The sequence below is a fragment of the Stegostoma tigrinum genome, chromosome 28, assembly GCF_030684315.1.
Source record: "Stegostoma tigrinum isolate sSteTig4 chromosome 28, sSteTig4.hap1, whole genome shotgun sequence".
In the NCBI taxonomy this organism is placed as follows: domain Eukaryota; kingdom Metazoa; phylum Chordata; class Chondrichthyes; order Orectolobiformes; family Stegostomatidae; genus Stegostoma; species Stegostoma tigrinum.
In genome coordinates, this window is record NC_081381.1 from 27768117 (window position 1) to 27795315 (window position 27199).

At 49.2% G+C, this 27199-nt stretch overlaps 1 protein-coding gene across 6 annotated transcripts in view; it reads left to right on the forward strand.

Moving 5' to 3' along the window:
- LOC125466637 (pleckstrin homology domain-containing family G member 5) overlaps positions 1-27199 on the forward strand; it is a 119715-nt gene that overhangs the window by 69195 nt on the left and 23321 nt on the right. For 5 of the 6 annotated variants that reach the window (XM_059655610.1, XM_048561429.2, XM_059655611.1 and 2 more), the window contains 3 exons: positions 13795-13958; positions 24220-24405; positions 25778-25942. In XM_059655610.1, the coding sequence (XP_059511593.1) occupies positions 13795-13958; positions 24220-24405; positions 25778-25942 (515 nt within the window). Of the gene's footprint in view, positions 1-13794; positions 13959-14051; positions 15740-24219; positions 24406-25777; positions 25943-27199 lie in introns of those variants that run through there. The other variant, XM_048561428.2, reaches the window with a different exon arrangement.

Consider the following 27199-nt stretch of genomic DNA (forward strand, 5'->3'; position numbering starts at 1 on the left):
GGTGTTGTCGAGTCTGTGTCGCAGTGGGTGTGTTGTTGAGACTGTGTCGCAGTGTGAGTGTTGTCGAGCTGTGCTGCAGTGTGAGTGTTGTCAAGGCGGTGTAGCAGTGCGAGTGTTGTCGAGTCTGTGTCGCATTGCGAGTGTTGTCGAAGCAGTGTAATAGTGCGATTGTTGTCAAGGCTGTGTCGCAGTGCGATTGTTGTCGAGGCTGTGTCGCATTGCAAGTGTTGGAAAAGCTGTGTAGCAGTGCGATTGTTGTCAAGACTGAGTCGCAGTGTTGTCGAGTCTGTGTCGCATTGCGAGTGTTGTCGAAGCAGTGTAGCAGTGCAATTGTTGTTGAGGCTGTATCGCAGTGCGAGTGTTGTCGAATCTGTGTCGCATTGCGAGTGTTGGAAAAGCTGTGTAGCAGTGTGATTGTTGTCAAGACTGAGTCGCAGTGTTGTCGAGTCTGTGTCGCCTTGCGAGTGTTGTTGAAGCAGTGTAATAGTGCGATTGTTGTCAAGGCTGTGTTGCAGTGTAATTGTTGTCGAGGTTGTGTCGCAGTGTGAGTGTTGTCGAGGTTCTGTCGCAGTGTGAGTGTTGTCAAGGCTGTGTCGCAGTGTAATTGTTGTCGAGGTTGTGTCACAGTGTAATTGTTGTCAAGGTTGTGTCACAGTGTGAGTGTTTTCGAGGCTGTGTCGCAGTGTGAGTGTTGTCGAGGTTGTGTCACAGTGCGAGTGTTGTCAAAGCAGTGTAGCAGTGCAATTGTTGTTGAGGCTGTATCGCAGTGCGAGTGTTGTCGAATCTGCGTCACAATGCGATTGTTGGCGAAGCGGTGTCGCAGTGCGATTGTTGTCAAGGCTGTGTCGCAGTGTGAGTGTTGTCGAGGCAGTGTCGCTGTAGGAGTGTTGTCGAATCTGTGTCGCAGTGTGAGTGTTGTCGAGGCAGTGTCGCTGTAGGAGTGTTGTCGAATCTGTGTCGCAGTGTGATTGTTGTCGAGTTGCATCGCAGTGTAAACGTTGTCAAGGCTGTGTCACAGCGTGATTGTTATCGAGGCTGTGTCGCGGTGCCATTGTCGTCGAGGCTGTGTCGCAGTGTGATTGTTGTCGAGGCTGTGTTGCAGTGTGATTGTTGTCGAGGCTGTGTCACAGTGCGATTGTTGTCGAGGCTGCGTCGCAGTGTGATTGTTGTCGAGGCTGTGTCGCAGTGCGATTGTTGTCGAGGCTGTGTTGCAGTGTGATTGTTGTGGCATCTTCGTTGCATTACGAGTATTGTTGAAGCTGTGTGACATGGCGTGCGCTGTTGAGTTTGTGTCACAGTGCGATAGTTGTCAAGGCTGTGTCGCAGTGCGAGTGTCGTCGAATCTGTGTCACAGTGCGATTGTTGTCGAATTTGTGTTACAGTGTGTGGGTTGTCGAGGTTGTGTCATAGTGCGATTGTTGTCGAGTTGTGTCACAGTGAGATTGTTGTTGAAGCTGTGTTGCAGTGCGATTGTTGTCGAGGCTGTGTCGCATTGCGATTGTTGTCAAAGCAGTGTTGTAGTGCGATAGTTGTCGAGGCTGTGTGGCAGTGTAATTGTTGTCGAGGCTGTGTCGCAGTGCGGGTCTTGTCGAATATGTGTTGCCGTGCGAGTATTGCCGAGTGTGTGTCGCGTTGTGACTGTTGTCAAAGCAGTGTAGCAGTGCAATTGTTGTCGAGGCTATGTCGCAGTGCGAGTGTTGTTGAGACTGTGTCACATGCGAGTGTTGTCGAGGCTGTGTTGCAGTGCGACTGTTGCCAAGGCTGTGTCGCAATGCAAGCTTTGTGGAGTCTGCCTCACAGTGCAATTGTTGTCGAGTTGTGACACAGTGAGATTTTTGTCAAGGCTGTGTCACAGTGCGATTGTTGGTGAAGCTGTGTCGCAGTGTGAGTGTTGATGAAGCTGTGTCACAGTGCAATTGTTGTCGAGTTGCATCGCAGTGTAATTGCTGTCGAGGCAGTGTCGCAGTACGAGTGTTATCGAATCTGTGTCAAAGTGCGGGTGTTGTCAAGTCTGCGTCACAGTGCAATTGTTGTCGAGGCTGTGTTGCAGTGCGAGTGTTGTCAAGTTGTGTCACAGTGCGAGTGTTGTCGAGTTGCGTCGCAGTGAGATAGTTGTCGAGGCTGTGGTGCAGTGTGATTGTTGTCTAGGCTGTGTCGCAGTCCGAGTGTTGTCGAATCTGTGTCGCATTGCGAGTGTTGTCGAGGTTGTGTTACAGTGTGAGTGTTGTTGACATTTTGTCGCAGTGCGAGTGTTGTCGAATCTGTGTCGCATTGCGAGTGTTGTCAAAGCAGTGTAGCAGTGCAATTGTTGTTGAGGCTGTGTCGCAGTGCGAGTGTTGACGAAGCTGTGTCGCAGTCCGAGTGTTGTCGAGTCTGTGTCACATTGCGATTGTTGTCGAGGTTGTGTTACAGTGTGAGTGTTGTTTGGGCTTTGTCACAGTGCGAGTGTTGTCGAGGCTGTGTCGCAGTGCGAGTGTTGTCGAATCTGTGTCGCAGTGCGAGTGTTGTCAAAGCAGTGTAGCAGTGCAATCGTTGTTGAGGCTGTGTCGCAGTGCGAGTGTTGACGAAGCTGTGTTGCAGTGTGATTGTTGTCAAGGTTGTGTCACAGTGCTATTGTTGTCAAGGCTGTGTCGCAGTGCGATTGTTGTCGAGGCTGTGTCGCAGTGTGATTGTTGTCGAATCTTCGTTGCATTACGAGTATTGTTGAGGCTGTGTCGCATGGCGAGCGCCGTTGAGTTTGTGTCGCAGTGCGATTTTTGTTGAGGCTGTGTCGCAGTGCGAGTGTTGTCGAATCTGTGTCACAGTGCGATTGTTATCAAGGCTGTGTCGCAGTGGGTGTGTTGTTGAGGCTGTGTCGCAGTGCGATTGTTGTCGAGGCTGTGTTGCAATGCAAGCGTTGTCGAGTCTGTGTCACATTGCGATTGTTGTCGAGGTTGTGTTACAGTGTGAGTGTTGTTGAGACTGTGTCGCAGTGTGAGTGTTGTCGAGGCTGTGTCGCAGTGCGATTGTTGTCGAGGCTATGTCGCAGTGTGTGTGTTGTCGAATCTGTGTCGCATTTCGAGTGTTGGAAAAGTTGTGTAGCAGTGCGATTGTTGTCAAGACTGAGTCGCAGTGTTGTCGAGGCTGTGTCGCATTGCAAGTGTTGTTGAAGCTGTGTAATAGTGCGATTGTTGTCAAGGCTGTGTCGCAGTGCGATTGTTGTCGAGGTTGTGTCACAGTGCGATTGTTGTCGAGGCTGTGTCACAGTGCAATTGATGTCGAGGTTGTGTCACAGTGAGGTTGTTGTCGAAGCTGTGTAGCAATGTGAGTGTTGATGAAGCTGTATAGCAGTGCAATTGTTGTCAAGACAGTGTCGCAGTACGAGTGTTGTCGAATCTGCATCACAGTGCAATTGTTGTTGAAGCCGTGTCGCAGTGTGATTGTTGTCAAGGCTGTGTCGCAGTGCAAGTGTTGTTGAGGCTGTGTCGCCGTGTGATTATTGTCAAGGCTGTGTCGCAGTCTGAGTGTTGCCGAGTCTGTGTCGCAGTACGAGTGTTGTCGAATCAGTGTCACATTGCGATTGTTGTCAAGGCTGTGTCACAGTCTGAGTGTTGCCGAGTCTGTGTCATGTTGCGATTGTTGTCAAAGCTGTGTAGCAGTGCGATAGTTGTCGAGGTTGTGTCGCAGTGCGAGTGTTGTTGAAGCAGTGTAAGAGTGCTATTGTTGTCAAGATTGTGTCACAGTGCGATTGTTGGTGAGGTTGTGTCACAGTGCGATTGTTGTCAAGGCTGTGTCGCAGTGCGATTGTTGTCGAGGTTGTGTCACAGTACTATTGTTGTCAAGGCTGTGTCACAGTGCAAGTGTTGTCGAAGCAGTGTAAGAGTGCTATTGTTGTCAAGGCTGTGTCACAGTGCGATTGTTGGCGAGGTTGTGTCACAGTGCGATTGTTGTTGAGGTTGTGTCACAGTGCTATTGTTGTCAAGGCTGTGTCGCAGTGTGATTGTTGTCGAGGTTGTGTCACAGTGCGATTGTTGTCGAGACTGTGTCGCAGTGCGTTTGTTGTCAAGGCTGAGTCGCAGTGTGATTGTTGTCAAGGTTGTGTCGCAGTCCGAGTGTTGTCGAATCTGTCGCATTGCGAGTGTTGTCAAAGCAGTGTAGCAGTGCAATTGTTGTTGAGGTTGTGTCTCAGTGCGATTGTCGTCGAAGTTGTGTCACAGTGCAATTGTTGTCAAGGCTGTGTCGCAGTGTGAGTGTTGTTGAATCTGTGTGGCAGTGTGAGTGTTGTTGAATCTGTGTGGCATCGTGAGTGTTGTCGAGTCTGTGTTGCAGTGCGAGTGTTGTCGAGTCTGTGTCGCATTGCGAGTGTTGTCAAAGCAGTGTAGCAGTGCGATAGTTGTCGAGGCTGTGTGGCAGTGTAATTGTTGTCAAATCTATGTCGCAGTGCAAGTGTTGTCGAGGCTGTGTCACAGTGTGATTGTTATCGAGGCTGTGTCGCAGTGGGTGTGTTGTTGAGACTGTGTCGCAGTGTGAATGTTGTCGAGGCGCTGTAGCAGTGCGAGTGTTGACGAGTCTGTGTCGTGTTGCGAGTGTTGTCAAAGCTGTGTAGCAGTGCGATAGCTGTCGAGGCTGTGTGGCAGTGTAATTGTTGTCAAATCTGTGTAGCAGTACAAGTGTTGTCGAGCTGTGTCGCAGTGTGAGTGTTGTCAAGGCGGTGTAGCAGTGCGAGTGTTGCCGAGTCTGTGTCGTGTTGCGAGTGTTGTCAAAGCTGTGTAGCAGTGCGATTGTTGTCGAGGTTGTGTTACAGTGTGAGTGTTGTCGAGGCTGTGTTGCAGTGCGATTGTTGTCAAGGCTATGTCGCAGTGCGAGTGTTGTCGAATCTGTGTCGCATTGCGAGTGTTGTCAAAGCTGTGTAGCAGTGCGATTGTTGTCGAGGTTGTGTTACAGTGTGAGTGTTGTCGAGGCTGTGTTGCAGTGCGATTGTTGTTGAGGCTGTGTCGCATTGCGAGTGTTGTCAAAGCAGTGTAGCAGTGCGATAGTTGTCGAGGCTGTGTGGCAGTGTAATTGTTGTCAAATCTATGTCGCAGTACAAGTGTTGTCGAGGCTGTGTCACAGTGTGAGTGTTGTCAAGGCGGTGTAGCAGTGCGAGTGTTGCCGAGTCTGTGTCGTGTTGCGAGTGTTGTCAAAGCTGTGTAGCAGTGCGATTGTTGTCGAGGTTGTGTTACAGTGTGAGTGTTGTCGAGGCTGTGTTGCAGTGCGATTGTTGTCAAGGCTGTGTCGCAGTGCGAGTGTTGTCGAATCTGTGTCGCATTGCGAGTGTTGTCAAAGCTGTGTAGCAGTGCGATTGTTGTCGAGGTTGTGTTACAGTGTGAGTGTTGTCGAGGCTGTGTTGCAGTGCGATTGTTGTTGAGGCTGTGTCGCAGTGCGAGTGTTGTCAAATCTGTGTCGCATTGCGAGTGTTGGAAAAGCTGTGTAGCAGTGCGATTGTTGTCAAGACTGAGTCGCAGTGTTGTCGAGGCTGTGTCGCATTGCGAGTGTTGTTGAAGCAGTATAATAGTGCGATTGTTGTCGAGGTTGTGTCACAGTGCGATTGTTGTCGAGACTGTGTCGCAGTGCGTTTGTTGTCAAGGCTGAGTCGCAGTGTGATTGTTGTCAAGGTTGTGTCGCAGTCCGAGTGTTGTCGAATCTGTCGCATTGCGAGTGTTGTCAAAGCAGTGTAGCAGTGCAATTGTTGTTGAGGTTGTGTCTCAGTGCGATTGTCGTCGAGGTTGTGTCACAGTGCAATTGTTGTCAAGGCTGTGTCGCAGTGTGAGTGTCGTTGAATCTGTGTGGCAGTGTGAGTGTTGTTGAATCTGTGTGGCATCGTGAGTGTTGTCGAGTCTGTGTTGCAGTGCGAGTGTTGTCGAGTCTGTGTCGCATTGCGAGTGTTGTCAAAGCAGTGTAGCAGTGCGATAGTTGTCGAGGCTGTGTGGCAGTGTAATTGTTGTCAAATCTATGTCGCAGTGCAAGTGTTGTCGAGGCTGTGTCACAGTGTGATTGTTATCGAGGCTGTGTCGCAGTGGGTGTGTTGTTGAGACTGTGTCGCAGTGTGAATGTTGTCGAGGCGCTGTAGCAGTGCGAGTGTTGACGAGTCTGTGTCGTGTTGCGAGTGTTGTCAAAGCTGTGTAGCAGTGCGATAGTTGTCGAGGCTGTGTGGCAGTGTAATTGTTGTCAAATCTGTGTAGCAGTACAAGTGTTGTCGAGCTGTGTCGCAGTGTGAGTGCTGTCAAGGCGGTGTAGCAGTGCGAGTGTTGCCGAGTCTGTGTCGTGTTGCGAGTGTTGTCAAAGCTGTGTAGCAGTGCGATTGTTGTCGAGGTTGTGTTACAGTGTGAGTGTTGTCGAGGCTGTGTTGCAGTGCGATTGTTGTTGAGGCTGTGTCTTAGTGCGAGTGTTGTCGAATCTGTGTCGCATTGCGAGTGTTGTCAAAGCTGTGTAGCAGTGCGATTGTTGTCGAGGTTGTGTTACAGTGTGAGTGTTGTCGAGGCTGTGTTGCAGTGCGATTGTTGTTGAGGCTGTGTCGCAGTGCGAGTGTTGTCAAATCTGTTTCGCATTGCGAGTGTTGGAAAAGCTGTGTAGCAGTGCGATTGTTGTCAAGACTGAGTCGCAGTGTTGTCGAGGCTGTGTCGCATTGCGAGTGTTGTTGAAGCAGTATAATAGTGCGATTGTTGTCGAGGTTGTGTCACAGTGCGATTGTTGTCGAGACTGTGTCGCAGTGCGTTTGTTGTCAAGGCTGAGTCGCAGTGTGATTGTTGTCAAGGTTGTGTCGCAGTCCGAGTGTTGTCGAATCTGTCGCATTGCGAGTGTTGTCAAAGCAGTGTAGCAGTGCAATTGTTGTTGAGGTTGTGTCTCGGTGTGATTGTCGTCGAGGTTGTGTCACAGTGCAATTGTTGTCAAGGCTGTGTCGCAGTGTGAGTGTTGTTGAATCTGTGTGGCAGTGTGAGTGTTGTTGAATCTGTGTGGCATCGTGAGTGTTGTCGAGTCTGTGTTGCAGTGCGAGTGTTGTCGAGTCTGTGTCGCATTGCGAGTGTTGTCAAAGCAGTGTAGCAGTGCGATAGTTGTCGAGGCTGTGTGGCAGTGTAATTGTTGTCAAATCTATGTCGCAGTGCAAGTGTTGTCGAGGCTGTGTCACAGTGTGATTGTTATCGAGGCTGTGTCGCAGTGGGTGTGTTGTTGAGACTGTGTCGCAGTGTGAATGTTGTCGAGGCGCTGTAGCAGTGCGAGTGTTGACAAGTCTGTGTCGTGTTGCGAGTGTTGTCAAAGCTGTGTAGCAGTGCGATAGTTGTCGAGGCTGTGTGGCAGTGTAATTGTTGTCAAATCTGTGTAGCAGTACAAGTGTTGTCGAGCTGTGTCGCAGTGTGAGTGTTGTCAAGGCGGTGTAGCAGTGCGAGTGTTGCCGAGTCTGTGTCGTGTTGCGAGTGTTGTCAAAGCTGTGTAGCAGTGCGATTGTTGTCGAGGTTGTGTTACAGTGTGAGTGTTGTCGAGGCTGTGTTGCAGTGCGATTGTTGTCAAGGCTGTGTCGCAGTGCGAGTGTTGTCGAATCTGTGTCGCATTGCGAGTGTTGTCAAAGCTGTGTAGCAGTGCGATTGTTGTCGAGGTTGTGTTACAGTGTGAGTGTTGTCGAGGCTGTGTTGCAGTGCGATTGTTGTTGAGGCTGTGTCGCAGTGCGAGTGTTGTCGAATCTGTGTCGCATTGCGAGTGTTGGAAAAGCTGTGTAGCAGTGCGATTGTTGTCAAGACTGAGTCGCAGTGTTGTCGAGGCTGTGTCGCAGTGCGAGTGTTGTTGAAGCAGTATAATAGTGCGATTGTTGTCAAGGCTGTGTCGCAGTGCGATTGTTGTCGAGGTTGTGTCACAGTGCAATTGTTGTCAAGGCAGTGTCGCAGTGTGAGTGTTGTTGAATCTGTGTGGCAGTGTGAGTGTTGTCGAGGTTGTGTCACAGTGCTATTGTTGTTGAGGTTGTGTCACAGTGCGATTGTTGTTGAGACTGTGTCGCAGTGCGATTGTTGTCGAGGTTGTGTCACAGTGCTATTGTTGTTGAGGTTGTGTCACAGTGCGATTGTTGTTGAGACTGTGTCGCAGTGGGTGTGTTGTTGAGACTGTGTCGCAGTGTGAATGTTGTCGAGGCGCTGTAGCAGTGCGAGTGTTGACAAGTCTGTGTCGTGTTGCGAGTGTTGTCAAAGCTGTGTAGCAGTGCGATAGTTGTCGAGGCTGTGTGGCAGTGTAATTGTTGTCAAATCTGTGTAGCAGTACAAGTGTTGTCGAGCTGTGTCGCAGTGTGAGTGTTGTCAAGGCGGTGTAGCAGTGCGAGTGTTGCCGAGTCTGTGTCGTGTTGCGAGTGTTGTCAAAGCTGTGTAGCAGTGCGATTGTTGTCGAGGTTGTGTTACAGTGTGAGTGTTGTCGAGGCTGTGTTGCAGTGCGATTGTTGTCAAGGCTGTGTCTTAGTGCGAGTGTTGTCGAATCTGTGTCGCATTGCGAGTGTTGTCAAAGCTGTGTAGCAGTGCGATTGTTGTCGAGGTTGTGTTACAGTGTGAGTGTTGTCGAGGCTGTGTTGCAGTGCGATTGTTGTTGAGGCTGTGTCGCAGTGCGAGTGTTGTCGAATCTGTGTCGCATTGCGAGTGTTGGAAAAGCTGTGTAGCAGTGCGATTGTTGTCAAGACTGAGTCGCAGTGTTGTCGAGGCTGTGTCGCAGTGCGAGTGTTGTTGAAGCAGTATAATAGTGCGATTGTTGTCAAGGCTGTGTCGCAGTGCGATTGTTGTCGAGGTTGTGTCACAGTGCAATTGTTGTCAAGGCAGTGTCGCAGTGTGAGTGTTGTTGAATCTGTGTGGCAGTGTGAGTGTTGTCGAGTCTGTGTTGCAGTGCAAGTGTTGTCGAGTCTGTGTCGCATTGCGAGTGTTGTCGAAGCAGTGTAAGAGTGCTATTGTTGTCAAGGCTCTGTCACAGCGCAATTGTTGTCGAGGTTGTGTCACAGTGCGATTGTTGTTGAGACTGTGTCGCAGTGCGATTGTTGTCGAGGTTGTGTCACAGTGCTATTGTTGTTGAGGTTGTGTCACAGTGCGATTGTTGTTGAGACTGTGTCGCAGTGCGATTGTTGTCGAGGGTGTGTCACAGTCCAATTGTTGTCGAGGTTGTGTCACAGTGCGATTGTTGTCGAGACTGTGTCGCAGCGCGATTGTTGTTGAGGTTGTGTCACAGTGCAATTGTTGTCGAAGCTGTGTAGCAGTGTGATTGTTGTTGAATCTGTGTGGCATTGTGAGTGTTGTCGAGTCTGTGTGGCATTGTGAGTGTTGTCGAGTCTGTGTTGCAGTGCGAGTGTTGTCCAGGCTGTGTCACAGTGTGATTGTTGTCGAATCTGTGTCACAGTGGGTGTGTTGTCGAATCTTCATTGCATTATGAGTGTTGTTGAGGCTGCGTGGCTCAGCGAACGCTGTTGAGTTTGTGTCGCAGTGTGATTGTTGTCGAGGCTGTGTCGCAGTGCGATTGTTCTTGAGGCAGTATCGCAGTTCGAGTGTTGTCAAAGCTCAGTAGCAGTGGGATTGTTGCCAAGGCTGTGTCGCAGTGCGAGTGTTGTTGAGGTTTTGTCGCAGTGCAATTGTTGCCAAGGGTGTGTCGCAGTGCGAGTGTTGTCAAAGCTGTTTAGCAGTGGGAGTGTTACCCAGGCTGTGTCGCAGTGCAATCATTGTTGAGGCTGTGTCACCGTGCGAGTGTTGTCGAGCTGTGTCGCAGTGTGATTGTTGCCAAGGCTGTGTCGCAGTCTGAGTGTTGTCGAATCAGTGTCACAGTGCGATTGTTATTGAATCTGCGTCGCAGTGCGGGTGTTGTCGAGGCTGTGTGGCAGTGCGGGCGTTGTCGAGGCTGTGTCGCAGTGCGAGTGTTGTCGAGGCTGTGTTGCAGAGCAGGCGTTGTCGAGGCTGTGTCGCAGTGCGAGTGTTGTCAAGGCTGTGTTGCAGAACGGGCGTTGTCGAGGCTGTGTCGCAGTCAGGGTGTTGTCGAGGCAGTGTTGCAGAGCGGGCATTGTCGAGGCTGTGTCGCAGTGCGAGTGTTGTCGAGGCTGTGTTGCAGAGCGGGCGTTGTCGAGGCTGTTTCGCAGTGCGGGCGTTGTCGGGGTTGTGTCGCAGTGCGAGTGTTGTCGAGGCTGTGTCGCAGTGCGGGCGTTGTCGAGGCTGTGTCGCAGTGCGAGTGTTGTCGAGGCTGTGTTGCAGAGCGGGCGTTGTCAAGACTGTGTCCCTGTGCAATTGTTGTCGAGCTGTGTCGCAGTACAAGTGTTGCCGAGGGTATGTCGCAGTGCGAGTGTTGTTGAGTCTGTGTTGCAGTGTGCGTGTTGTCGAAGCTGTGTCACAGTGTAATTGTTGTGAGGTTGTGTCGCGGTGCCATTGTTGTCGAGGCTGTGTCACAGTACGAGTGTTGTCGAATCTGTGTCGCAGTGCAGGTGTTTTCGAGGCTGTGTCGCAGTGCGACTGTTGTTGAGGCTGTGTCGCAGTGTGAGTGTTGTCGAATCTTCGTCGCATTACGAGTGTTGTTGAGGCTGTGTGGCATGGTGAGCACCGTTGAGTTTGTGTCGCAGTGTGATTTTTGTTGAGGCTGTGTCGCAGTGCGAGTGTTGTCGAATCTGTGTCACAGTGCGATTGTTATCGAGGCTGTGTCACAGTGGGTGTGTTGGTGAGACTGTGTCGCAGAGTGACTGTTGCCAAGGCTGTGTCACACTGTGATTGTTGTTCAGGCTGTGTCGCAGTGCGATTGTTGTCGAGGCAATGTCACAGTGTAATTGTTGTCGAATCTTATTTACGAGTATTGTTGAGGCTGTGTTGCACAGCGGGCGTTGTCGAGACTGTGTCACAGTGCAATTGTTGTCGAGCTGTGTTGCAGTACGAGTGTTGTCGAGGCTGTGTCGCAGTGTGTGTGTTGTCGATTTGTGTCACAGTGGCAGTGTTTTCGAGGCTGTGTCGCAGTGTGAGTGTTGTCGATTTGTGTCACAGTGCGATTGTTGCCAAGGCTGTGTCACAGTGTGATTGTTGTCGAATCTTCGTTGCATTACGAGTGTTGTTGAGGCTGTGTGGCATGGCGAGCGCTGTTGAGTTTGTGTCACAGTGTGATTTTTGTCGAGGCTGTGTCACAGTCTGAGTGTTGTCGAGGCTGTGTTACAGAGCAAGCGTTATCGAGGCTGTGTCCCTGTGCAATTGTTGTCGAGGCTGTGTCGCAGTGCGAGTGTTGTTGAGGCTGTGTCGCAGTGCGAGTGTTGTCGAATATGTGTCGCAGCGCAGGTATTTTCGAGGCTGTGTCGTAGTGCGATTGTTGTTGAGGCTGTGTCGCAGTGTCATTGTTGCCAAGGCTGTGTCGCAGTGCGAGTGTTGTCGAGACTGTGTCCCAGTGCAATTGTTGCCAAGGCTGTGTCGCAGTGCGATTGTTGTCGAGGCTGTGTCACAGTGCGATTGTTGTTGAGGCTGTGTCACAGTGTGATTGTTGTCGAGGCTGTGTCGCAGTGCAATTGTTGTCGAGGCTGTGTCGCAGTGTGATTGTTGTCGAGGCTGTGTCACAATGTGATTGTTGTCAAGCTGTGTCACAGTGCAATTGTTGTCGAGGCTGTGTCACAGTGCGATTGTTGTCGAGGCTGTGTCGCAGTGCGATTGTTGTCGAGGCTGTGTCACAGTGTGATTGTTGTCGAGCTGTGTCACAGTGTGATTGTTGTTGAGGCTGTGTCGCAGTGCGATTGTTGTCGAGGCTGTGTCGCAGTGTGATTGTTGTCGAGGCTGTGTCACAGTGTGATTGTTGGTGAGGCTGTGTCGCAGTGTGAGTGTTGTCGAGACTGTGTCGCAGTGTGATTGTTGTCGAGACAGTGTCGCAGTGCGATTGTAGTCGAGGCTGTGTCACAGTGTGATTGTTGTTGAGACAGTTTCACAGTGCGATTGTAGTCGAATCTGTGTCGCAGTGCGATTGTTGTCGAGGCTGTGTTGCAGTGCGATTGTTGTCGAGGCTGTGTCACAGTGTGATTGTTGTGGAATCTTCGTTGCATTACGAGTATTGTTGAAGCTGTGTGGCATGGCGAGCGCTGTTGAGTTTGTGTCACAGTGCGGTTTTTGTTGATGCTGTGTCGCAGTGCGAGTGTCGTCAAGGCTGTGTTGCGGTGCAAGTGTTGTCGAGGCTGTGTCGCAGTGCGAGTGTTGTCAAAGCAGTGTAGCAGTGTGATTGTTGTCAAGGCTGTGTCATAGTGCACGTATTGTCGAGGCTGTGTCGCAGTGGGAGTGTTGTTGAGGCTGTGTTACAGAGCGGGCGTTTTCGAGGCTATGTCGCAGTGCGGTTGTGTCGCATTGTGAGTATTGTCAAAGCAGTGTAGCATTGCGATTGTTGTCACGGCTGTGTCGCAGTGTGTGTTGTTGAGGCTGTGTCACAGTGAGAGTGTTGTCGAAGCAGTGTAATAGTGCGATTGTTGTCAAGGCTGTGTTGCCGTGTGATTGTTGTCAAGGCTGTGTCGCAGTGCGATTGTTGTTGAGGTTGTATCACAGTGCGATTGTTGTTGAGGCTATGTCACAGTGCAAACGTTTTTGAGGCTATGTAGCAGTGCGAGTGTTGTCAAGGCTGTGTCGCAGTGCGAGTGTTGTCAAGGCTGTGTCGCAGTCGAGTGTTGTCAAGGCTGTGTCGCAGTGCGATTGTTGTCAAGGCTGTGTCACAGTGCGATTGTTGTTGAGGCTGTGTCACAGTGCGATTGTTGTCAAAGCTGTGTCGCAGTCGAGTGTTGCCAAGGCTGTGTTGCAGTGCAATTGTTGTCAAGGCTGTGTCGCAGTCGGGTGTTGTCAAGGCTGTGTTGCAGTGTGAGTGTTGTTGAGGCTGTGTCTCAGTGTGCCTGTTGTCGAGGCTGTATCGCCCTGCGATTGTTATTGCAGCTGTTACTAAATCTTTACAATTGAGGTGAGGTTTTGGATGGTGCTGTTATTTGAGGTTCTTGATGAATTCCTGCAGGACATCTTCTGTAGAGGGCACCGTGCAGTGACTTTGTGGCGGTAAAGGGTGTGAATGATGACAGTGGAGGGTGAAGTGCCTGTCACCGGGCCCCTTTTTCCTGGATGGTGCCAAGCTTCCTGAATGCTGTACCTCTTGTCATCCAGGCGAGTGAGCGTAACTCCCTCTTCCTCCTCATGTGTGCCTTTCAGATGGGGTGCCAGGTATTTGATAGTTTGAAGGGGAGATGCTTGAGTCAGTATTCCCAGGCTCTAACCTGCTTTTATAGTCAGTATTTATGTGGCTGGTCCAACGCAGCGTTTTGCCAATGGTGATTCCCCCCTAGATGTTGATGATACATGATTTGGTGATTATAATGCCATTAAGTGGCAAAGAGGAATTGTTATATCCTCCCATCATGGAGATGGTCATTGCCTGGTCCTTGTGCAGGTGACTGTACTGGACTGCAGCCGATGCAGAGGGTGTGAGCAGTTTGAGAATGATTGCAGAATGGGATTAGTGACTGAGATGTTGGGTCTGCGTGGGAAGTGACAATATGGCTGTAGTTTGTCTCTTCCACCAGTGCTGACAGATGAGAAATGGCAGCGAATTGGATGTGCATGTCCTTGTTAGCACGTTCATCAGTAACTGACCCCAGGGGAATTCTGAAGCAGGAGCTGGCAGGAGTGAATATTGTCTGCGGCCACTCGGGGGGCGGGTTTGATAGATTGTGGCCTAAGGATGTGTTTATATCGATCAGTGCTGTGACCGCTTTATGAGGCTAACGTGGGGAGAGGAAGCACACTCTCTCTGGCTCCAGCTCTAATCACGTTCTCTGACCTGACTCTGCAGCAAAACCTGGCAGTGAGCTGAAAGTGGAACAGTCGGTTAAGGAGATAAAATCTTTGAGCTTGCCCATCATGCGGCCTTCGACAGCCAATCCCACATTTATCTGCACCCCACTGATGGACAGAGCAGAGCAGCCTCTGCAGGGCCGAGATGCAGCGGATTTAGGGGTGAGATATTCTCTGCCTTTTGTATTTTTACAGGTTCCTGGATCGTCACCAACCACTTCAATGATAAAGGCTCAGAGGTGGCTCGGGTGGAAGGACTGTGATTGGCAGTTTATTAATACGGTGTCAGGTAACCAGTCTCATCAGGGTTTATAGTGCCCATGACACACTGGACTGCAGACTGTGAATCTATTGACTTCAGACTGTGCCTGCAAAATTCCAGACTGTAGACTATGCCTGTGAGACCCTAAACTCATAGACTCTAGCATGCTGACTGTGGTTATGAGAGTCTAGACTATAGACTGTGCCTGTGAGACTGTAGATTATGCCTGTAAGACCCTAGATTGTGAGAATCTAGCATGCAAACTGTGCATGTGGGACTCAAGACTGCCTGGGAGACTGTAGACTATGCCCGGTGCCCAGGGCAGTATAACTGGGGTGGGAGGGGATCCTTCCTGACAGCGGGATGGCACTGTGCCACTTCAAGGGCCTGGTCATTCCATGGAAGCCTGATCATTGCTGAATGCATGAGTTGTTAAACCAGTTAATTATTCACAGCCCTGTAAAACATAAAACTTTGGTACTTTCTAGTTGCTATGGTTATAAGTTCTAGCTATTGTTCATCGGTTCAGAGAGCGTGGCCTTTTTTCAATCTTTCACTCATTCTCCCCTCCTTCACCCTCTCCTACCCATCCCCACACTCTGTCTGCAATAATCCCCCTGTAGTCTGCGGAATTCCTCTCTCACCTTGACATGCTCTCCCTTTGCAATGCACAAGCCACGACTGTAATATTTGTTGATCCCAGATTATCACAGACTGGTTCTGATGGGCCTTCTCCTCCTGATTTGATATGACTGTATGGTTTACCCCGCTTTGGGAGGCAGTGAGAGTGAGTGATATATGTAGGATTGGGGTTCCCTACATACCAGGCCAGATCAGTACAACAGGTGCCCTTCTTTGAAGGACATTCCTGAATGGGTTGGACTTTTAAAACAGTGCAACATTTTCATAATTGTCTGGCCCTATCGCACACCTTGGACTTGCTTGGCAGTATTTGAACTCTTCCTTTGGCGTGCTGGTTTACTTATGCTGACGTACCTTCAAACTTTGATCAAATCTCCCCATTCTGAGCTGGATTTTACACAGATTCATATCCTGCACAACAGCTGGAAATGTGGCTTCTTAAAAAGTTTACAGGGAGTGAGAGCAGTTTTAAAGAGAACTGACCAAGGTGAAGGATTTAGTTGGTACTCAGAAGGTTAACTGATGCTTTGGGAAAGCCAAGGTGATTTCCAACACACAGGAATCCAGGAAGTGCTCACATGAAAGCTGCCCTTTGCCTCATCATTGCCTGTGACTGATTAACATGTCATGCTAATCGTAACTCACTTGTCGAGTGTAGTGTGACGGCACGGAGTTGCCTGGCTCTGTGTGTTGTCGTTGGAGAGGGCCAGCAGAGTAACAGCAAGCTGTTATGTTCAGCCTGTGTCCCCAGATGTGGCAGCTGCCAGAAGGCCAGTCCCTCTGTTTCTCTGATAGCGGTTTTATATGCCTCCGCTCACCTTGTGTCAATAATGAGTCACAGCTTGCCGCACCAGCCATCAGGCTGACAGAGAAGCTGGTGTTACGTGGCCTGGTCGCAGCGAAGGTTCAGCAATATGATGCCACGTCCAAGATCATTGCTGCACAGACGCTGCCCCCCGATTTGGAGGGAAGTTTACTCAGCCCAGCTCCCAGCCTGAATTGCTCAGCCAAAGTGGGATGGAGCAGCAAAGGAATCCAGGTAAAATGAGAGAGCGGCTTTCCTCCCTCAGAGATGGGCAGTGTGGCAAGTGTGTGGCATACAAAGAGCCAATAGTCGCTTGTCCTAGATGAGTTTCACTGAACATGCCAAGGTCATTGGTTAGAGCTCAGCTGGGGTCTTGTGCTCAGGTGTGGGCACCACCCTCTGAGGAGAATCTGAATGCATCGGAAGGATTGTGGAAGAACAGTTGGAGGGAGAGAAGCTTCACTTCTCAGGATAGACTGGGGAAGGTTGTGAAAGGGTTTCCTCCCACAGCCCAAAGATGTGCAGGCGAGGTGGATTAGCCATGCTAAGTTGCCCGTAGTGTTCAGGGATGTGTAATTAGGTGGGTTAGACACGAGGAACCGGAAGCGTAGCGGAACGTGTAATTAGGTGGGTTAGACACGAGGAACCGGAAGCGTAGCGGAACGTGTAATTAGGTGGGTTAGACACGAGGAACCGGAAGCGTAGCGGAACGTGTAATTAGGTGGGTTAGACACGAGGAACCGGAAGCGTAGCGGAACGTGTAATTAGGTGGGTTAGACACGAGGAACCGGAAGCATAGCGGAATGGGTCTGGATGGGATGCTCTGAGGGGCAGTGTGGATTTGTTGGGCTGAATGGCCTGTTTCTGCACTGTAGGGATGCTATGGTTACTATTGTTTTATACAAATGTAAATCGGAGAGATGGCTTACAAAAACAAACATTATGGAGCGCTATTTATGAGTAATTTGAGAAATGAGGCAGTAAGCACAGCTTGTTTGGGAAGAACAGGTGACTTTGGACTTATGGCTCCAGTTGCATAATTTCTGCAGAGCAGTAATCCGCTGTGTCTAACACTTACATAACCAGTTATTGGGCAAATTCACCTTGGACCATCCACTCTCTGCTCCCTGTTCAGTCACCAAGATTTTATTTCGGTGATTGTGATGGATATCTGAAAGATAACAGTGATTAACCTTAAACAAACACTTGTATTCTGAAAAACAGTGGTACTGGGCTCGAAATGTTTGCTGCGTTTCTGTTCCTATGCATGCTGACACATCTGCTGAGATTCTCCAGCACTCCCTGTGTTTGTTTCAGTTTTCCAGCATTGGCAGTATTTTGCTTTGATTTGAGTGATTAACCTTTGCTCCTCTGGGTTCTCCTGGAGCTCCGAGTGTCTACGCTAGACTTTCATTGCACACTGTCCCGAGTTTAACTCCCATGATATCACTGTCTGTAACAGTCCATTTTCTCCCCTTCTTTCCTGAGAATGGAAAGAGCTGGCTGTGAAAAGGACCTGGATTTCAGGCTCAGACATCCTTAGGTTCCTCATTTGATGTGGGGGCCATGAGCTTTTTGAATAATCTAATGAAAAGTACAGAGTTCAGGGAATAGCCCTTTGAGCCATGCTTATACATTGACCAGCTTGGTACATGCCTCCTCGGGGCAGGAGTAGGCCCTTGAGCCTGCACCACCAATCATTGTGATCATGGCTGCACATTTAGGCCTACCCAGGATAATCTTTCACTGTCTTGCTTATCAAGAGTCTATCTTCCAGTCTACCCTCTCTGTCCATAAGCTAACTACGTCTCTCTTTCTCGAGCTAATCCTCTCTCCCGCTCACAAGTTAACTCACAGTCTCCCACGAGCTAATCCTTTCTCTCTGTACTTCCAATTAAGTCTGTCTGTGAGCTAACTGTCTCACATTAACTCTGTCTTGCCTTAAGCTAAACTGACCCTCTCTCTTTGTGCTGAACCTGTCTCCAATTAACTTTCTCTCAAAGCTAACCCTCTCTCTCCAATTAATATCCTTTCTCTGTGAGCTAGCACACCCACACCTCTCTCTCTCCTTCACCCTCTCCCTTTCTCTCTCTGAGCTAGCTCCTCTCTCTCCATCTCTCTCTGAACTAACCCTCTTTCCCTCTCTGTCTCTGAGCTAGCTCCCCCTTCTTCCTCTAACCTAAATCCCTCTCTTTCAGAGCTAACCCTCTCTCCCTCTCTCTTTGTCTTTCTGAGCTTGCTCTCTCTATCTCTCTCTCTCTGAGATAAACCTCTCTCTCTCCTTTTCTCTCTGAGCCAACCCTCTCTCTCTCTGAACTAACCCCCCCTCCCTTTCTCTGAGCTAACCCTCTCTGTCCCTCTCTCTGAGCTAAACCTCTCTCTCTAAGCTAACCCTCTGTCTCTCTCTCTAAACTAACCCTCTGTCTCTCTCTTTCTCCCTCTCTCTCTTTCTGAGCTAACCCTCTGTCTGTTTTTCCCTCTCTCTCTGAGCTAACCCGTTCTCTGTCTTTGAGCTAACCCCTTCTCTCTCTTTGAGCTAACCCTTCTCTCTGAGCAAATCCTCCCTCTCTCTGAGCTAATCCTCTCTCTCTCTCTTTCTGTCTGTCTGAACTAACCCTCTCTCTCTCTGAGTTAACCCTCTCTCTCTCTCTCTATCTGAGCTAACCCTCTCTCTCTCTCTCTGAGCTAACCCTCTCTCTCTCTCTCTGAGCTAATCCTCCCTCTCTCTGAGCTAATCCTCTCTCTCTCTCTCTCTCTCTCTTTCTGTCTGTCTGAACTAACCCTCTCTCTCTCTCTCTCTCTCTCTCTCTCTGAGTTAACACCCCCCTCTCTCTCTCTATCTCTCTCTCTCTGAGCTAACCCTCTCTCTCTCTCTCTCTGTCTCTGAGCTAACCCTCTGCTTGTCGTTGCACTAACTCTCACTCTATGCTGATAGGATGTTTAGGAGTGGAAATGATGCGTGGAGAGTTTTTGTTGAGTGAGGTTTTCACAGTCTGACCCTGCTGTCCTGTTGGGGAATTGATGTGATTGGTCTGGGTTATGAGTTGAGGTTCCCCCTGCTGTCTAGCTCCTCCCGCTTCCGATAAGAACCATTTGGCAGCATTTAGGGACAGAGCTGTCGACAGATAGCTCATCAGTTCCAGAGTGTCCCTGTCTCCTTCTGCCCTGTAGTGGCAGTGGGGTTCTGGTCAAGGGCAGATTCCTGGTTTGGAATTGCGAGGAACTGTTCTCCTGGCTTGGTCCCTCAGTCCCACTGCACCTCTGACCTTTGACCCAAGATGGAGGACTGCTCAGGCCCTGGGGCTGTCGAGTTGCTCAGAGTTTCCATGTGGCCACACTGGGATTCTGTCCGTGAGGACACCGACTTTGCCATCGATCCATCAGATTTGCAGGTGAGGATTGAGGCAAGGAATGGGTTTGCATTGTGGAAGAGAATGTGTGGCAGTGATGTGATGTGAGAAGTACAGTAGTGGTACTGTCTGTGAAACACCGAAATCGATTGGTTGCAATCGAATTTGAATTTTTCAGAGCAGTATAGATTTGTGTTTTTCGATTATAAGAGCAGGGAGGTTATGTTGGAGCTGTACAAAACATTGGTTAGACCCCAGCTGCAGTACTGTGCTCATTCCTGGTTGCCACACAGTAGGAAGGATGTGACTGCACTGGAAGGGGTGCAGAGGAGATTCACCAGGATACTGCCTGGGATGGTACACTTTAGCTCAGGGTATACTCAGGTTGTTTTCTGTGAAACAGAGAAGGCTGACAGAGGTCTGACTGAAGGGCTTAAGATTATGACGGGCATGGACAGGGTAGATGGGACACTCCAATGAGGCTGTAATTTTAAGTTGAAAGGCTAGAGGGTTAGAGGGGCTTTCACAAAAAAATATTTTCACCCAGAGGGTGATGGAAGTCTGGAATACACTGCCAAGAAAGGCAGTAGGGTGAGGAAACCTCCCAACCTTTAAAAGGTACCTGGATGAGTGCTAAAAATATCCTAACATGCAAGGCTATGGACCAAGTGCTGGGAACTGGGATTACGTAGATAGGGAAACTTTTTGTAGATGCAGACTCGATGGGCCAAAGGTCCTCTTATGACTCAAAAGATAGTACCCAACCTTCAAGCCATCCATAGTGCATCTTGCATCTCAGATTTTGACAATTTTGTGGCTAGTGGGAGCTTTGGGTCACTTTGCTAAGAGCAGTATATGCTGTAAATGTTCAGTCTATGCATCACCATCAGGAAGTCAACACAGGACCAGGAACACAACTCCAAAGGGGGTGGGGATTGGAAGTGGGAACAGGGACATAAAGCTAGCGTGTGAGGCACAGAGCCAGGAGCTCAGGCTGGTCACTGGGATTTGTATGTTCAGAATCACTCGCAGAAAATGAATCTTCATCAAGACTGATATCAGCTGGTTTACCAGCAGCAGGGAATGCTGAGTGAGAGAGAGGCTGATCAGTGGATGAGAAATTAGCCTCAGTAGCTGGTCTCATTGATTAAATTAACAAAACCCAATTTGCTTCCATTGTCCAGCATCTGCCCGTGTAAATAAGGGCCTGATAACCTATCTGGACCACTCGCTCACGCTGCTATATATCTGATTAGAAGATCAGGCAAAGTTGGGAGCTAACAGGCTCCATCAAACAGTAACTGCTGTGGTAAACATGACAGGGTCAGCGGAGCAACAGTTTAGCTGTTTCCTGACATTGCTTCCCTTGACGCCATTGATCCTCTTATGTGCGTAGGATTTATTCTCAGCTTGGCTTTGGGCCTGAGTCAGTGAACAATATCTTGGACTAATTACTGATCCAGATTCGCATGAAATCTTTTTCTCAGCACCATGCAAACAGCCTGCTCTAACTCTCAACCCAGATATGTCTGGGTCTTTCACCATCCCATTATTTGAAGGTGTTTTTGCTACAGCAACTCAGTCAATTTGCCTGTAGTGATTGTAATGAGGTCTGCCAAGTGGACCTCATAGAAAATGAGTTCCCCGATTTGGGGCTGTTAACCTGGTCCAAGCAGGAAGCCCTGGCTGACAGATATAAACAGGAGGGCTGTAGGTTCCGTACACTCTGAGATCTGGCTCTGAGGAAGCTGGATCAGTGTCATATAAAGAAAGGGCGGCTTGGCGATGGCATACTGGTCACTGGAATTATTTCAGTAGTGATGAGAGTAAAGCATGCTCCTGAAGAAATTTACTCACAACAGTCGTCTTTGAGATGGGGATAAGCATTTCTGGTGTCATGCTGCTATTTGGGAAGCTTGAAACTAGGCCATCAAACACTGGGCCCACTGTGTGGAAAGAATGTGTTATTTTTTTCTGGGCAAATGTCTTGGGGGCGGATGCAAAGCAAACTTTTTCGATGATTAGAAGCCTAACGTTTCCTGAGGAATCAGAAACAGAAATTTTTCAAGAGTTGATGGATTTAGCTAACAAATATAATGAATGCAGGCCTCCTGGGCAATTAAAGCTCTAGGAGAATCATATGGAGATTTTTGATAAGGTTCAGATGACTGGCAGAGGCATGTGTCTTTGGTTTAACCCTTAATGAGATACAGAGAGACCGTTTGGCTTGTGGGATTACCGATGTCTGCAGGCAAAAGTGCCTACTGGGTGGAGCCCAACTGAACTTCGAACAGGCACTACAGCTGGCCTTGTCATTAGAAAATGCGGCAAGTGGATTATGAGTTACAGGATATGGCAATGGAAGTGGACATTGTCACCAGGCCAACTGAGCTTGGGGGTCATCACTTGAGTGAAGGTAATTGCATAGCCTCACTCAGGACATATCCTGAACAGAGGGACTTTAGATCAGCCCACAGCAAAACCCTGGAACAAAAAGCTTGGAACAAATGATTCAAATTTTCTTCAGGATTGAGGCCAGCAAGCTGTTGTTGCTGCTGCCAGTACACTAACTTAAGACAGTGAAACAGTCCCATTAGACCTATAGTGAGTAATAGAACTCATATCGGGGAGAGTGCATGCCCTGGAAAGCCCACCTACATCAGATTTGGAACAGTTGAATTGTTTAGCAACATCCAAACTTGTACCAATCCGAATCAACATCTGGTTAAATGGTCACCCGGTTCTAATGGAAATTGATACCATTGCATAATCAGTATTTAACCCAGTTCATTCTGGATACCAACCCTCACGTTTGCACAACCCTGAGCTAGACTGAGAGCCTATATCAGGGAACTTGTACACATTGAGGGTTCACCTGCAGTTCTGGTCTCTTATGAGAAACAACTAATTGTAGTAAAAGGCTCAGACCCAAACTTGATGGGGCAAAATTGGTTGAGAAAAATTCTCCTAGATTGGCTCAATATTCCTTGATTAGAAAATGGCTGTCGGAGTGAAGTCCTAGTTAAATACCCAGGGGTTTTCAGTAAGGTCCAGAGACTAGCAGAGTATCCAAGACCATCTTTCGTGTTGACCCGGAAGCAATTCCATGATTCTGCAAATCCCACCCAGTGCTATTTGCCTTGTGTGCAGAAGTAGAGGGAGGAATCAGGAGGCTGGAATGTGAAGGAGTCATCAAACCAGTACAGTTTGCAGAATGAGCAGCTCGAGATGTACAGATTGTGAAGCTCGAAGGGTCTGTTCACCTTTGTGGGAATTTTAAACAAACAGTAAATTGCTTTTCAAAGCTGGAAAGATACCCAATCCCTCATATTGAAGATTTCTATGCAAAGCTGGCAGTGGGGCTGTTGGACCGAGAGATACAGGGCTGCATTTTCATGATGTGGATACACAGGTTCAAAGCCCACTTTGACAGCTGGGAAAGTTTTACTCAATTAATTTTGAGAGCTGGCTCTAAGGGAGCTGGATCAGTGTCAAGGACTTTCCATATGTAAATAAAAGGTGACTTTGTGACACGATACTGGGCTTAATGCAGTTATTTCAATTACTATTCCTCAAATTGGCAGGTGGCAGGTTTTTCATGGAGTCATACAGTACAGAAACAGACCCTCTGGACCAACTTGCCAACCAAGCTTCCCAATCTAATCGAGCCCCACTTTCCTGCATTTGGCCCATATCCATCTAAACCATCTATTCATGTACCGATCTAAATGTCTTCATTCCACACAGAAACTACCCTGTGTGCAAAAAAGTCGCCCCTCAGATCCCTTTTAAATCTTTTCCTCTTACCTTAAAAATATGCCCCCTAGTTTGAACTCACTCACCCCAGGGGAAAGACCTTTGCTGTTCACCTTACCTATGGCCCTCAAGATTTTATAAACCTCTATAAGGTCACCCCTCAACCTCCTACAGTCCAGTGAAAGAAATCACAGCCTGTCCAGCCTATTCCTATAATTCAAACCCTCCAGTCCTGGCAACATTCTGGTAAGTCTTTTCTGAACCCTCTCCAGTTTAATATATCCCTCCAACAGCAGGGAGATCAGAACAGAGATCAGAGTGCACAGCACTCCAAAAGTGGCCTCACCAACATCCTGTACAAACTCATCATGACGTCCCAACTCCTACACTCAACAGTCTGAGCAATGAAGGTAAGTGTTCCAAACATCTTACCCATCCTGTCTACCTGTGATGCAACTTCCAAAGAACTAAGTACCTGAACCCCTAGGCCTCTCTGTTCTGCCCAGGGCCTTTCATTAACTGTATAAGGGGAATATGCAGTACCTTGCATTTATCCAAATTAATGTCTTAGCCAGAGCTCAGCTAGTAACACTCTTCCCCCCCAAATTAGATGGTTGAGGAGTCAAGGCCATAATCACAGAACTCTCAGTTAACAGCCCAATGCAGTACCAAGGGACTGCTGCACTGTCAGATGTTCGTCTTTTGGATCAGACTGCAATCTACACTATATCAGCCCTGCCCAGAGCCCACCTATTTCCTGGATTTAGGAATCAGGAATCAGATGATTGTCTACTGCCCATTTCAAAATACTGAGGACAATTACAAACCGTCAATACCCCTGCCCTGAATGTTCACCAAGTACAGTCTGGCCGTTTTTGGGGTAATGTAGGATCTTGAACTTCCCTTCTTGCCCTGAACAGGAAGATCTGTATCTAATTTGAAGCTAATCAGATCTCCTTTTGGAAACAAATCAAATTTCTTCATATCAAATTAATTACTTTTGTAGTGCAGTCATTCACTACGTTTGTGAATGTTGTAATAGCGGGTCTGAACAAATAATTAGTTATGGAGCTATTAAGGGAGTATGCTGTTCTCCTGAAGACACTGACTCTCACTGGGGTCTCTGTTATCAGTTGTTTTGCTCTTAACCTGAGAATTTTGAGTGCAGTTTATGAGTGAAACAGATTTCTAAATAGACTTGTCCAGAACTGCCAGCTTCCATGTGATTAGGAGGAAGCTCGAGATTGATCCACTATCAGGAAGGAACAGTGCTGAAACCATTTGGCTTCATGTTATAGCCTGTACTGAGGCTGATTTAACATTGCACAGTCATCAATTGCAAACCGAGCGTTGCCATGCCACAGTGCCAATTAACCTATTGCTGTAATCTCTGTTTTGTGGACAACTGGGTCCTCTTGTCATCCTGTGCTAGACTGCATTGTGTACATTAACCATCTGATCCCCTTTTCCCCCATCCTGTGTCTCTGCTTCTCTGTCCCTTCACCTTCTTCACTGACTTTCTGGCCCTCCACTGTCCCTCTCCTCTCCTTTCCCCGAGAATGTCAGTCAGATTGTCTGTCATCACTTTGGCCAGTTTGTGTGTTTCAGGCGGTGGGCAGGAGGAGGAAGAATATGATGGAGTTCCTGGGAGAGTCCACTCTGCCATTGCCGGATTCCTTCTCCCCCCTCAGCTCGTCGCTGCCCAGCGGTGGAGCTGACAGTTGGAAGAATCGAGCTGCAAGTCGCTTCAGTGGGTTATTTGGTTCTGGTGCTGGCATGGGACCATTTGGTCGGGTAGGTGATGACCAACGCTGCCCTCTGCCCCTGCCAACCACTCATCATTCCCCATAGTTCCGGGAGTAATCACCGTGAAAGGGTGGCAGAATGGGGTAGGTCTCAGGTTTGGGGATTGTAGAAGTCGAGGTAGGGTAAAGGGTGGGAGAGGTTGTACTGAGTGTGAATGTATAAAAGTCAACCTGTGTTAGCAAATAGCCTAGAAATGGCTGCTGACTGGGCTCAGTAAGCTCTGGCCCACATGAACTGTATCAAGCAAGGCCTGCCGTTGACAGTAATTAGGCAGAAATGTATGAGCTGTTGATAAAAAGTTTAGTTGGGAGTGATGGAGCCTGTCTGAGCTGCTCTGGAGTTCAGACCCCTCCCACTGTGTGTACCAGGCAGTGGGTGGGCTACAGCTGGCTCAGTGGGTGCTGATGTGATTGATCAGGGATCGAACGGTGTTGGATTCCATTCTCTGTTATGCAGTTTCTGTGGTTTGTGGAAGCCCAGGTGGGGTGTGGATCAGGCAGAGAAACTGAAAGAATTCTCAGGACATGGACCCAAGTGACAAACAGCTGTGCCCTCAACTTCATGTGGTGGGGAGGAGCTACTGAATGAACCCAATGGGAAGTAAGGGAGATCACCCAGTCATTCTGAGGAGCAATTGCACTTCCATGGGTAAAGCGGGGAGTTGGGGCGGCGGGCGCATTTGTTATTGACAGCATTGCTGTGGATATTCCAAGTAGCTTTTGTTCACTGACCTGGGACTCAAAGGAGCTTAGATTTCAGAGCATTGTGCTTGAGCTGGGGCCCAGATTCCAAACCAGTACAGGACTAAAGCACATACAAATCAGCAGGACCCCAAGGACCAGCAGCCTCTTCCTGTTCAGTTAGCTGATGCACCAAATGAGTTCAGTGATCCCTGGGTCAGAGAGAGGGGAAATAAACCCAGGTCCCTGCTCCTGATCAGTGCCCAGTGAGTCCTGGGTCAGAGAGAGGGGAAATAAACTCAGTCTCTGCTCCTCATCACTGCCCAGTGAGCCCTGGATTAGAGAAACGGGAAATAAACTCAGTCTCTGCTCCTCATCACTGCCCAGTGAGCCCTGGGTCAGAGAGGAGGAATATCAGCCAGAGATCCCGCTCGTGATCGGCGACCCCCCACCGGTCACAATGTGTGCTGTTCAGATTCAGCAGTGATGCCTCTCATGGTCAGCTAGCCCACTGACGCTTGCTATCTGGGATCAGATGTTCTTCTTCTAGAGGTACCTGAATCGCAACATTTTAGCATCTTCGGGGCAAGGGGAAAGTAAGATTATGTCTTCTAGACTCGAGCAGCTTCTTGTTTATCCCTCCTCTCTCTCTCTCTCTCTCTCTCTCTCTCCCTCTACAGGAAATGGACAAAATGGACCAGCTGCAGAGTAAGCTTCACACCTACAGCATGTTCGGGCTACCCAAGCTGCCAGCACAACTACGGTTCGACCAGGACTCCTGGGAAGAGGAAGAGACCAGCTTGTACCTCGAATGTTCATGGCAGGAAATCATTGAGGCTCCTGAGGTAAATTGTTTACTGGATCAGGCAAGACTGGAGCTCACTGGGGTACAGGTCCCCTAGACACTGACTCACACTGAGGTATAGGTCCCATAGACACTGACTCTCACTGGGGTATAGGTCCCATAGACACTGACTCTCACTGGGATATAGGTCCCCTAGACACTGACTCTCACTGGGGTATAGGTCCAATAGACACCGACTCTCACTGGGGTATAGGTCCCATAGACACTGACTCTCACTGGGGTATAGGTCCCATAGACACTGACTCTCACTGGGGTATAGGTCCCCTAGACACTGACTCTCACTGGGGTATAGGTCCCACAGACACTGACTCTCACTGGGGTATAGGTCCCAAAGACACTGACTCTCACTGGGGTATACGGTCCCCGAGACACTGACTCTCACTGGGGTATAGGTTCCCTAGACACGAACTCTCACTGGGGTATAGGTCCAATAGACACTGACTCTCACTGGGGTATAGGTCCCGTAGACACTGACTCTCACTGGGGTATAGGTCCAATAGACACTGACTCTCACTGGGGTATAGGGTCCCCAGACGCTGACTCTCACTGGGGGATAGGTCCCATAGACAGTGACTCTCACTGGGGTAATAAAATGTGAGGCTGGATGAACACAGCAGGCCAAGCAGCATCTCAGGAGCACAAAGCTGACGTTTCGGGCCTAGACCCTTCATCAGAGAGGGGGATGGGGAGAGGGAACTGGAATAAATAGGGAGAGAGGGGGAGGCGGACCGAAGATGGAGAGTAAAGAAGATAGGTGGAGAGAGTATAGGTTGGGAGGTAGGGAGGGGATAGGTCAGTCCAGGGAAGACGGACAGGTCAAGGAGGTGGGATGAGGTTAGTAGGTAGCTGGGGGTGCGGCTTGGGGCGGGAGGAAGGGATGGGTGAGAGGAAGAACCGGTTAGGGAGGCAGAGACAGGTTGGACTGGTTTTGGGATGCAGTGGGTGGGGGGGAAGAGCTGGGCTGGTTGTGTGGTGCAGCGGGGGGAGGGGACGAACTGGGCTGGTTTAGGGATGCAGTTGGGGAAGGGGAGATTTTGAAACTGGTGAAGTCCACATTAATACCATTAGGCTGCAGGGTTCCCAGGCGGAATATGAGTTGCTGTTCCTGCAACCTTCGGGTGGCATCATTGTGGCACTGCAGGAGGCCCATGATGGACATGTCATCTAGAGAATGGGAGGGGGAGTGGAAATGGTTTGCGACTGGGAGGTGCAGTTGTTTGTTGCGAACTGAGCGGAG